The sequence below is a fragment of the Trachurus trachurus genome (assembly GCF_905171665.1).
Source record: "Trachurus trachurus genome assembly, chromosome: 3".
In the NCBI taxonomy this organism is placed as follows: Eukaryota; Metazoa; Chordata; class Actinopteri; order Carangiformes; family Carangidae; genus Trachurus; species Trachurus trachurus.
Window position 1 is genome coordinate 15,555,960 of NC_139893.1, and position 11,968 is coordinate 15,567,927.

Genomic DNA, 11,968 nt, shown 5'->3' on the forward strand with positions numbered 1-11,968 from the left:
GAGACTTCATCTTGTTGGTGCCTTAGACACATGACGTTCATCAAACTCAAACCTTTAACATTCAGGACATCGTGTGGTTCATGGAAGAAATGTAGCTGCTGGAGGGAATTTTGTTGTTGATGTAACTGTGGCAGTAAACATCTACCAGTCCTGTAGTTTGACTCTCCTATTCCCCGTGACACCGTCTCTGCTGAATAATTTAAAGTGGTGGACAAGGTGAAAGTGAAACCAATCTTCACTGCTCCACTTCACACATTATAATAACGTACATCTTTTCCACACTGAATTTAATGTCGATCGTTGCTTAAATAGTCAAAAGTCATTCTCCAACTAAATATGTTTGGTAATATGTGTTTGGTCTCAGTCAGTGTCATCTACACTTGGCTTTAGTTGATATTCAAGTGTTATGAATCACATCCACATTTCAGCAACAAAACGAAATGTTTTTTTCCTACTGAAACTGTTTCCCAGCAGGCCGCTGTGGTCACCATCGTCCCCGTCACGCTGCTCTGAGTGTGTTACTGTCGGTGTGTAACTCGACACAGTCTGGTCTCCTGTGCTCTGTGGTTCAGTTGATCACTCGGTCTCCTGCGTTGATGCCTGTGAGCTGGTAATGAGAGCTAAAGTCATGTACAGTAAGGACTGTGTCAAAGTGGCCGTCAGAGTCCGGCCGTTCAACAAGGTCAGTGTGCTGTGGATTTATACAATATGTACATGTTCACTTTTTAAACCTGTCATTCCTTTGTTGTGTTTCCCTTTTCTCTGCCTGTTTCAGTTACAATGATCTTTATTCTTATATTAGTGCGTGCTGAAATTGGTATTTCTAAATTATTACTAGACCAAACTTTGCCTCCAGTCTTAGCAGTTCTTTAATAACTTATTGACAAATATATAAGCAAACAAACTCAGGATGATTTGACTTCATAGACATTATTTTTTCAATATAATAGCAAAACAAAATAAGAAGTTTAACATAGAGAGCTGTAAAATGTACAAATACAACAGATGAAATGTCTAAGAATAAAGTCACCACACTGATTTTCAGCAGCTGTTCCTTGAGAAAGTTGCATACTGTTTAATAGTGACCATGGAGTAGAGTGATCAATCAATCAACTTTATTTGTATAGCACATTTAAAAAACCACAGGGGAAGCCAAAGTGCTTTACATTGAGACATAAGAACTGATCCACTGTATAATACACAGTGTATAATTAAAAGAACCTCTAATAAGTAAGATTTGTGAAAAGATGGTTGAATAGCCTATTAACATGTGCTGGCCTGGTGCATGGCCTAACGTATGTTGGGATGTTGTATAGCCCTAGAGAAGTGACAAAGCTGATATTTAGAAAAAGGAAAAACTACATATGAATTCTGTACACTACAATATCAGGCTCATTTACTGATGTAGCCAAAGTTAATTTGAATTGAAAAAATGATTGGTATCCACAAATATCTATTACATATTCAACAGAACAGAAATAATATGATAAATGAAAACAGCATGGTAAAAGGTCTACTGGTCATTTTGTCTGGGTGCTTTTGGCAGCTCTAGAATAAGCATTCAGCTACTTAATATCTTTATTTTATGCTTTAAAAAACGAAATCTCTATATGTAGCCTATATAGGGGAAAATATTTTGATTCTGTGTCAGTGAGTGAGGTGTACATCTGTAGTTGTTCATTGTACAGTGTTGTTTACAAATCTTACTTATTGTGGCTCTAAAGAAGAGTACAACATCTCACTTGCCCTCTTTCCAGATCCTTCACATATTTCCTGAAAATCAAATTAAATGTGCTTAATGAAGACTGACGTCCTCCCACAGTGACCTCTCCTCTTCCTGCCTCTATGTCCTTCGTTCATCCAGAGGGAGAGGGATGCAGGCAGCCGCTGTGTCGTCTCCATGGCGTCCAGCTCCATCACCATCCAGGACCCACGTGACTCTCAGAACCGGCGCTCCTTCTGCTTCGACTACGCCTACTGGTCCCACGGCGGCTTCACTCGGGACCGCAGTGGTCTGTTCGTGCCCGAAGAGCCGGGGGGACGGTACGCCGACCAGGTCAGCTCCATGGCAACCAAGGATTGGTAACAGTCACCACCACAACCTATAAGAGTACAGAAATGATGTATTGCATCTGATAAAATGTTATGTACCCCCATAGGACAGTGTGTTTCAGGACCTGGGAGAGGGAATACTGGAGAATGCACTGCAGGTATCGTCCCAGTTGTTGTTGTTCTGTTCTCCTTGAATAGCACGGATACTTTCAACTCGGTGCTGATAGTAAATGTCCTGAAACAAACATCCACAGGGTTACAATGCCACACTGCTGGCCTACGGGCAGACTGGCTCAGGGAAGAGTTACTCAATGGTTGGCTATGGGCCGAATAAAGGCCTGGTTCCTAAACTCTGTGAGCGACTGTTTGAGGCTATTAGAGAAAACCAGGACACCAGACAGTGTCAGGTAGAGTGTGTGTGTGTGTGTGTGTGTGTGTGTGTGTGTGTGTGTGTGTGTGTGTGTGTGTGTGTGTGTGTGTGTGTGTGTGTGTGTGTGTGTGTGTGTGTGTGTGTGTGTGTGTGTGTGTGTGTGTGTGTGTGTGTGTGTGTGTGTGTGTGTGTGTGGCTGCTTGAGCTCGTCATCATCTTTTACCAGTAGATATTGTGTAATTCCTTTTTAACGTCTGTGCTCTTCATGTCCTCACAGGTCTTTTTCAGTATGATGGAGATTTATAATGAGCAGGTAAATCTGGCAGCAGTGAGCAGTTACTGAATATTATCATTTTCCCTCTGGTCTCTTTTCTCTGCATATTACTCTACTGAAGAGGTCATTGTGTTAATAGACGACCAGATGTTATCGTTTTTCATCTCTCCCTCCCTCCTCCTGGCTTAGGTAATAGACCTGTTGTCTCGAGGGTCCCGTACTCCAGGGGGGCTCCGAGTTAGAGAGGAGCAGCAGCGAGGTTTCTATGTGGAGGGTCTCCGTACCGTCCCCTGTGACAGCGCCCCACAGGTAGAGGAACGGGCGAAGGCACAGACACAGACGATGGAGGAGGGTATTATAGCTGTGATGATGATGATGATGCATTTGTAAACCAGGATCCTGTGCATGTTTCTGAAGGTGGAGCAGCTGATGGAGCAGGGGACCAGGACTCGAACCACAGCTGCCACGCACATGAACGCCAACAGCAGCCGCTCGCACATGCTGATTATCCTGCAGCTCAAACAGGCACTGGGAACGCTCCTCTCTCATGTGAAACTGAACACACACACTCTTTTCTGAAGCTCTTGTGGCCTCAGAAATCCTTCAGATAATCATTGACAGAATGAAAACAAAATCTAAATAGTATTATTATCAGAGATGGACAGAGTACTCGACCCCAGTACTCGAGTAAGAGTACAAATACTACTGGTCAAAATTTACTCCGTTACAAGTAAAAGTAGCTCAGTCGACATGTTACTCGAGTAAGAGTAAAAAAGTACTTGCTTTTAAAGGTACTTAAGTATCCAAAAGTACATGCTTTTAAATTTACTTTAAGTAAAAGTAAGAGTAAGAGTAAATTTATTATTTTTCACATCAATGAATTACTATAATTCTTTCTATTCTAAATGAATTTAATGACCTTTTAACTCTTGTTTCTGAGAATTAACTCTTTGAAACAACCTGCACTGATGTGCTGCTTTTAGGGGTTGGGGTTTCCTTCTTTGACAAACACAGCTTGTGTCCAATAGTATTTTAGAATAAAAAAGAAAAAAAAGAGAGCAGACCTGAAAGTATCGAGTACTTTTCAGCCTTCCTAGAAATTAACTTGAGTAAAAGTAAAAATATTTGTCTTGGAAATGTATTCAAGTAAGAGTAATAAGTACCAAAGAAATCTAATACTCAAGTAAAGTACAAATCCTCTGCATATGTACTTAAGTACAGTACTCAAGTAAATGTACTCCGTTACTGTCCACCACTGATTATTATACAGTATGATCAATAAATTGTATTTTTGAAATGTTTTTTTATGCACATACATGCTTGATTTTGATCTCATCAGTCTTGTGACTCCATTTTCCTGCATGCATCTGTCTCTGCACATCATTATATGTCAGTGAACTGTCCTCAGGCTTCTTCAAACACCTGTTGTTGTGATCCCTGTGACTCCCTGCCAGATCTTCTCCAAAGAGAGCATCACAAAGCAGTCCAACATTAATCTAGTGGACCTGGCCGGCAGTGAGCGCCAGCGGTCGTCGGGGTCGGAGGCCGACAGACTCAAAGAGGGCACGGCCATCAACCTGAGCCTCACCACCCTGGGCAATGTCATCAGGTACACCTGCTCTTTTATTCATCGTTTTACTTTATTGAGTTTTGTGCATATTTTGCACATGATCTCCTCTCATTTCCTTTCAGCTCCCTTGCTGATGCGGCGGTGGGGAGGAAGGTCGTTCATATTCCTTACAGAGACTCTGTCCTCACAAAGTTGCTGCAGTCTGCCCTGGGAGGCAACAGTCGGACTGTTATGGTAACTCACATTTTACAGATGCCAGTGCTGACAGCATTTGGTAACCCTTTAATTTATAGGCCACTAAATATGTGATAATGTCAAGAAATAGCCTGGAGATAACGGTCAATTTCATAGTAATTTCTTGTTTTTCATAAAGGTCATAAAAGTCCTTGCAATTGTCAATTACAATCAATTATTTCTGGGCTATTTCTATGCAATCAATCGTTATTTCTTGGCTACATTTCTCAGCATTACTTGACCGTTATTTCTAAACATTATGACACAATTACTTGGCTATTTCTTGGCTATTTCTTGACATTGTCACGTAATTAGCGGCCTGTAAATTAAAGGGTTACTGAGCAATTTTACATATTGCTCATCTCATCTGGTAAAATTGATCAATTTTCAAGATTGCCACACTGAGCCCTGCTGATATCTGCTATGAGGAGTCTCTCTCAACCCTGCGTTATGCTGAGAGGTAAAACAATCCATTTATTCACTCTGAGGTATTATTAGTCACTCTTTTCCTTTCTTCCAACTGGATCCTATTCACCAGTATCACACGTTGTCCCCTCCACCTCCACCACATCTCCAGGGCAAAGCGCATCCAGAACCGGGCAGTGGTGAACGAGAGCCCCACCGAGCGTCTGGTCAAAGAGCTGAAGGCCGAGAACGCCAGACTGCTGCAGCGGCTGAGCCGGCTGGGTCAGGAGGGACGCAGAACCAACGACGAGACCAGTAAGAACCACCGTTAGGACCGAGTGGAGGAGAACTCAGAAGGTCACAGAGGTCAGCCTGTATGTGTGTGTGTGTGTGTGTGTGTGTGTGTGTGTGTGTGTGTGTGTGTGTGTGTGTGTGTGTGTGTGTTTAGAGGAGCTTCGACAGCTGCTGACCCACAATGAGCTCCAGATCAGAGCCATTCAGACTCTATGGGAACAACATCTGCAGGAGGCGCTGAAGGACTGGGAGCAACAGTATGCTAATATCACACAGGTACATACACACACACATACACACACTCACACACACTCACACACTCACACACACTCAGACACACTCTGTAGTTTCAGATGAGCTTTGGAAAACACATGAGCACAGACCTAATGAAGGTTTCTGCTCGTCTTCTTGTCTCCTTCTGCCTCGCTGCCAGGAGAGCAGTGTTATAGTCAACTAAAACTAAGACTTACAGCAAACGGGCAGTGAAAAAATAATTTAATAAACTGAAATAAAAATAAAATTACAGTTACATTACAGTAAAATATACAATGAACAATGCAAAACTAACTACAACTAAACTGAATTGCAGATAAAAATAGAAAATTTCCTCCCAGATATTTTGAGAGTGCAGCAGGGTCCCCTGCCGAGGGTGTGATCTCTGTCTACAAGGGAATCAAACCCTGACGGACAAATTTCATTTCTTTATTTCCTTTCTTTCTTTGTTCCAGCCAAGGTTATTTCACGGTTTTTCCCAATAGACATATGAAAACACAACACTTTCTTATATTGGAAAGCCCTGACATTATGGAGCTGTCAACCTGTTTGTGTGCATTTATGTGTGTGTGGTTGTTTTTCCACAGAGACTTCATATAAATGTATGGGAGGAAGAGGTCAGGAGTAGATTAACATAGGAGTCCTTAATGAATGAATTGACCTCAGCTGTGGCTCTGGCCTGAGACTCAGAGGTTGCCCCGTGGCACTAATTAGCTTAGTTTTAGTTTTCTTATAAATGGCTAAAGTCGCAAAAAGAAAACACCACAGCTCAATGTGGGACTATTTCAAGTACGACCCCCAGGTAGATAAGAGTAAATGTATCGTGATGAGCACTGATGGGAACATTTGTGTAATGCAATTAAAAGGGAAAAATCCCACAAATGTGAAAGTTCATCTTGGGAGCTCTCACATAGAAGCTTCTACAAACCAAGGCTGACTGAAAAACTAAGACTAAAACTAAATAAAAACAACTGCTGCTTAACACTTAATCACTTGTTGAACTAAAACTAAAGTAAAGTAAAGAAAAAAAAAGTGAAGTAAAAAAGAAAACTGAAAAACAAAACAAAAACAAAAAAAATAATGAAAATGTTAAAACTATGATAACTTTGCAGGAGAGGAGGATGATGCAGATGCATCCCTACATCCTGAACATCAATGAGGATGCTCAGCTGTCTGGAGTGGTCAAGCTTTTCATCCAAGAAGGTGAGACTGTCTCACGCTCTCTCATTCTGTTCAGTGTGTTTGATTAGATTTAGTTGTAATTTGTGTTATTGTTGGTGTTTTGTGTCCCAGGTGACTGGGACATTGGCCTGTGCGACTCCTCTCCGAGGTCCATCTCTATCAAGGGCCTAGGGTGAGTTCTTATCACAACATCACACCACTTACTGACAGAGCAAAACCAGTGCAAGTAATGTTGGATTACACACTCCGATGCCATATATGAATGTGTAATTGTGTGTGTGTTAGGATCCAGGACCGTCACGCTGTGTTCAGGAACGAACAGCGGCGGATAACGCTGACCCCTCAGCCGGGGTCAAAGGTCATTATCAATGGCCACGCAGTTTCCCAGACAACTGAGCTGCAGCATCTGGTGGGTCTCAACACAAACAACACAGACACAGGACATGTGACATGTGACACGTTAAAAGCACACACACTCCTCTTGTCTTCCTCTAGGACCGTCTCATCCTCGGCTCCAACTGCACCTACCTGTTCGTCGGTTATCCGTCCGAGAGGGGCGGGGACGACTGGAGCCGCTACGACTACGACTACTTCCAGTCTGAACTGGCTGCAGCTGAGGGCATCCACCTGGGTGAGCGGGACCATCAAAACCTGGAGGTAGTAGAGACAGTTTATTTATATCATGTGTATTACATTAATCATGTGTGTGTGTGTTTAGGTGAGTCCAGCGCTGCGTCCAGTCAGGCCGACCCCAGTCTGCTGGCGGTTTTCTACGACTACATCAAACTGATGCCCATGGTGGCTGAAGCCAACCAGATGAGCCAGGAGCTGAACAAGGTGACACTTTCACTCATGTTGAAATTCTTCTAGGTACGCTTGTACAGTAAAAAAAAAGAAGATATTTAGTTAATTAAAACTGTGTGAACATCTTCTCCTTACTCTCTGCCATGTTTAAAGGGGGTCGAGTTTAAATTAGAGATCAAGAATTTGGCGCTGTCAGATTCAAAAGGTCACGACCTGGAGAAAGAGATTGTTGTCAGAGTCACCTCAGTGGGAAGAAAACAGGTCGGTCCCTTCTCTCTCATTGTGTTCCTCGTGTACGCAATGCATGAGCTATTTTATTATTTGTGTTTCATTTCAGATTTGTGTTTGGGCCTTGAATTTTTAATCCTTTGCATATTAACTCCCTCTCAGGTATGGGTGTGGTCCAAGGCCAAGTTTGTGAACCGTAAGTTCCTGATGGAGGAGGTCTACCAGCAACATCAGGCTGAGCAGAATGCAGACAGTGTGGGTAAATGGAGTGAAAGTAATGTAAATCAATAGAAATGCATTATATTTCTCTCTTTTCTACATAAATTCAGTAAAATGTGAAAGAGACCCTGATGTGGAAAATTTTAATTTTAATTCGCACAACATGAAAGTTGTTGACTTATTTACATTTCAAAGCAATTCCTCTATTGTTAGATTCAATCTATCTTTGGTTCCTGCCATCAGAGAGTAGAGGGGGCGTCTGCAGTGGCGTTACCCAGAGACAAGGACCCGTTCTGGGATCCAGTGGAGCCTCTTCTCCTGGGCACGGCTCATCTCTGGCTCCAGTCTTTAGCCTTCCGCATCCCTCTGGAAGAGCAACTGGAGGTACAAGCGTACACACTGCACACATATCCCGCATGTGTAAAGTGATGATGGGCTGATAATGTCTCTCTGCAGGTGTTGGGGTCGGAGGGCACAGAGGAGGCCATTCTGCAGGCACAGCTGGTTCCCTGCAACTCCACTGGACTGTAGGAAACACACACAGCTACAAATCCTGAGCAGTCCAAACACAAATGCAGATATGAGAGTAAATAATGGTCCTCCTTTTTTCAGACCACTTGGTGAAGATGACATCCTGATAGACCCATCTGAGTTACTGGGCCGACGACTGGACTTCCAGCTGGTCCTGGAACAGTGTTGTGGCCTGCGCTGGATCAGAGAGGCCCGTAATAGAGGGGTTCAGTTCGGGTGAGACACACAGGTCGACATACAGAGTCCAGCAGGGAAAATACAGAGAGAGAGTTTCTAGCAATAAATTAGCCCAAGGACTGGAGGTCAAGTTGAGGTTATGTTTTCAGTCGTGCAAATGATTGATGGTGAATATTACTTTCCTCTGGATTCATATGGACAGAATTAAGATACTGGACTTTGATCTTCTTTGTCCCTGTCTCTCCTTCCTCTCTGCACTCTCAGTTTCAGGTTATTTGACTGCAGCCAGCCTCTCTACACTCCAGCTGTATGGCACAACTTCAACCCTCTGTTGGACCACAGAGTCCACTTCACCTCCCTCCACACCTCCCAGCGTCTGCTGGACTACCTGCAGAGCAGCGCTGTCGTGCTGGAGCTCTGGGGCCTTCAAGGTGAGAGTGAAAAAATGGACGATTGACTCAGATATCACTCTCATCTCGTTAACTTCCTCCTCAACCTTTTGACATCTGACTTAATGACATCTCATTTTGTCTCATGTTGTTTAAGTCATTACTACAAAATTGTGTCATAAAGCATCATGACGCTGCTGTTGTCTTTCTGTCTCAGACGGTTGCACGACCTTGACATCGTGTCTGGAGGGAGTGAGGATGACCACGGAGGGTGTGTTTATCATCGACGAGGCAGAGCCGTCCAACACTGCAGTGAGTGTGATGTTGAGTCTGTGTCTCTGCCTCTGGAGCTGCCTGTCAACTTAGTCCTGTTTCTAAATCTGGATACATTAAACAATGAAAGAGATCCACATGCAATTCAGTATGTTTAGCATTTACTGAAGCATCAGATAAGTTGTGAAACAGTAGAAATGTCAAATCATAGATCAAAGGACAGACTCTGTGATATTTGTTTTTTTTAGTTACTAGTCTGCAGAACTGAAAGGCCAGGCAACATCACTGCACAGGCTCAGTGTCATATCTTGTTCAAAGAACAATTCATCAGGTGGGATATTCAACCAGAGTGCTTATATAAGTGTGTGTGTTGCAGTCTGTGCACTCTGCAGAGCTGAACTGCTCAGTCAGAGCTCTTCAACAGGACTTGGAGGAACTGAAAACTGTTAATGCTTCTCTGAGGAAAGAAAATCACAGTCTGAGAGAACAACTCAACACAGCCAAGAACGGTAATAAAACACACCAAAGGCTGGTCAGTTTGTTTCATTCATTCATCAGTTCTTCAATCTCACACCTTCCTTCCTCTCATGTCTCAGGTGGGGAGAGCGCACGTGGACGGTCGGTTCGCCCAAGCTGCGATGCGGAGTTTGCTCGGGCGCTCAAGGTTTTCTACCACAGTATGACGTCGGTCAGGGGTCAGCTGCAGCGTCTGCGCCGACACAGGCCCAGTGTATGTATCCATGTCTGTCTGCACCATTCATATTATCATTTACACATAATACAGTACACACTTTATATGTTGTCTTCTGCTGTTTTTCAGTGAGACAGCTGTAAAAGCAGTGACAACATTAATTTGGCATTTTTAGGCCATGGAATCAGGACTTCAATGAGACTCCTGATGTTTTTGTGTTGTTAAATATTTTAGTTGGTAATTTGCAAATGCATTAAGAAGAATAATGGAACATGTAGCACACAGAGTTGTACATAATCAGGGTTAGCTTTTATAATAACAACTCCCAGTGCATCTACACTTTTAATGAACATGTGTGTGTGTGTGTGTTTTCCAGGAGGAGTCCGACCTGCTGGGTCTCAGACTCTTCACAGACGAGCAGAGCCGTCTGCTGAGAGACTTCTCGGAGCAGCTGGAACACAGCGTCTCCACACTCAAACAAGATGTAGCTGCCATCGTCCGGCGGAAACGAGAACGATCAGGAATCTGGTCTTGACTGCTGTTCTGTAGACTGATGTTATCAAGGTGAACGTGTCTCGTGTCATTCTTTATTTTGCAACAGTACAGAGATTTGTGATTTTTAAGAGTGTGTGCGCCATGAAGATACTGCCATTTCTGAGAGCTTCACTGTATAAATGCGTCAAATCACAACATGAACCCTGCTTCAGAAACATGGGCGTTGAACTAAACCTTCATGTTACTGATAATTCCAGGATCCTAAAATAAATGTACAGATTAAAAATGAGTCATGTTATTGTTTAAAGCAAGATTAATCATCAATAGGGTCAGGGGGTCCAGGATTAACAGAATAACAAATCAACATGACAAAACCAAAAGCACGCAAGTCTATAAAACGTTTAATACACTGCATGTAAAATAATTAATTACAGTCACAAACTGCAAATAAATTAAAAGGCAAATACAACTCAAGTTTTAGAATTCCCAGTATATTGTTTCTGAACCATCATTGATAGTGTGTCGTATATTCAAGCTGCTGCAGTTCACTCTGAAAACCAGTATGACTAGTGACAGCATGACATCGGAAATCAAGAAGGCTCTTGTTCCTCTTCTGTTTGCAGGGGGCCGATAACGAGAATGAGATATTACACATGAGAGGAGCACAGAGATCCTCAATCATTGTGTTGAGATTAAAGTATTTACCACGGCACCTCTCGCTGTAATGTCCAGTCCAGAGGTAAAAGCACAATGGTTAGTGTTTGTAAGCAGTCACGACTTCCAACAGTACAGACAGTTGCTGTAGGTCCAAAAACAAAACAACAAAAAAAAGATAAGTGTGGGCACATTTACAGGAGGAGAGGCAGAAGGTAGATGTGAGGCAGATTAGTCATCACACAGGACAGAAAATCTTATGTACAACAGAGCAGATACACAGGCAGGAGGACAAGTTAAGAGTAGGCGGTTGGTTGGTCGAAAGAAACTAAAAATGGGCGCAGAGAGACAAACACAAACCGACAGACGGGAGCAGGGAGGCAGCAGTGAAAGGCCAGAGAGTCAGCAAGGTACGTCTGAACTGAGGAGGTAGAATGGAGAAACACAAAGCCAACTGTGGGACGGACAGACAGTTAGCTACAGAGGTGTGTGTGTGTGCGTGTGTGTGTTCAAGGCTGAACCCATGAGTCAGTTGGTCTGTTTGGTTTGTGCTCAGTTCTTACAGTAGCTCAGATTCTTCAGAAATAAGCACCATTTCTATTGAACTGAACCTATGTGTCATGTGTATTTCCATAAAAAGCACCCAGATTATGTGTGTGTGTGTGTGTTCATGCACAGGTACAGAGAAGGCTGAAGGTAGAGGTGAGGTAGGTTAATAGGATCTCAGGGAGTTGGGGGATAAAAACACAAACAATTAGAAAAACATTGACAATATACAATTTGTGTAACAAGTAAAATAAACGTCAGAACAAGTTGAGCACGATGATCGAATGTGTCTCTTTCTACTGTTCGA

The 11,968-nt window shown here is 42.9% G+C and overlaps 1 protein-coding gene across 1 annotated transcript; it reads left to right on the top strand.

Annotated features, from left to right (window-relative positions):
* Window positions 1-613: 613 nt before the first annotated feature.
* kif28 (kinesin family member 28) lies at window positions 614-10,501 on the top strand (the record flags this gene model as incomplete). The annotated part of the gene is made up of 27 exons (XM_083969310.1): window positions 614-682; window positions 1,865-2,056; window positions 2,160-2,210; window positions 2,307-2,459; window positions 2,700-2,735; window positions 2,886-3,005; window positions 3,114-3,221; window positions 4,151-4,305; window positions 4,389-4,500; window positions 4,893-4,960; window positions 5,078-5,220; window positions 5,354-5,475; window positions 6,585-6,675; window positions 6,766-6,826; window positions 6,940-7,063; window positions 7,150-7,285; window positions 7,373-7,491; window positions 7,612-7,719; window positions 7,849-7,941; window positions 8,149-8,289; window positions 8,362-8,432; window positions 8,518-8,652; window positions 8,878-9,044; window positions 9,220-9,314; window positions 9,652-9,784; window positions 9,872-10,005; window positions 10,343-10,501. 27 exons carry the CDS (start codon window positions 614-616, stop codon window positions 10,499-10,501), a joined length of 3,096 nt encoding a protein of 1,031 aa, XP_083825436.1.
* Window positions 10,502-11,968: the final 1,467 nt, after the last annotated feature.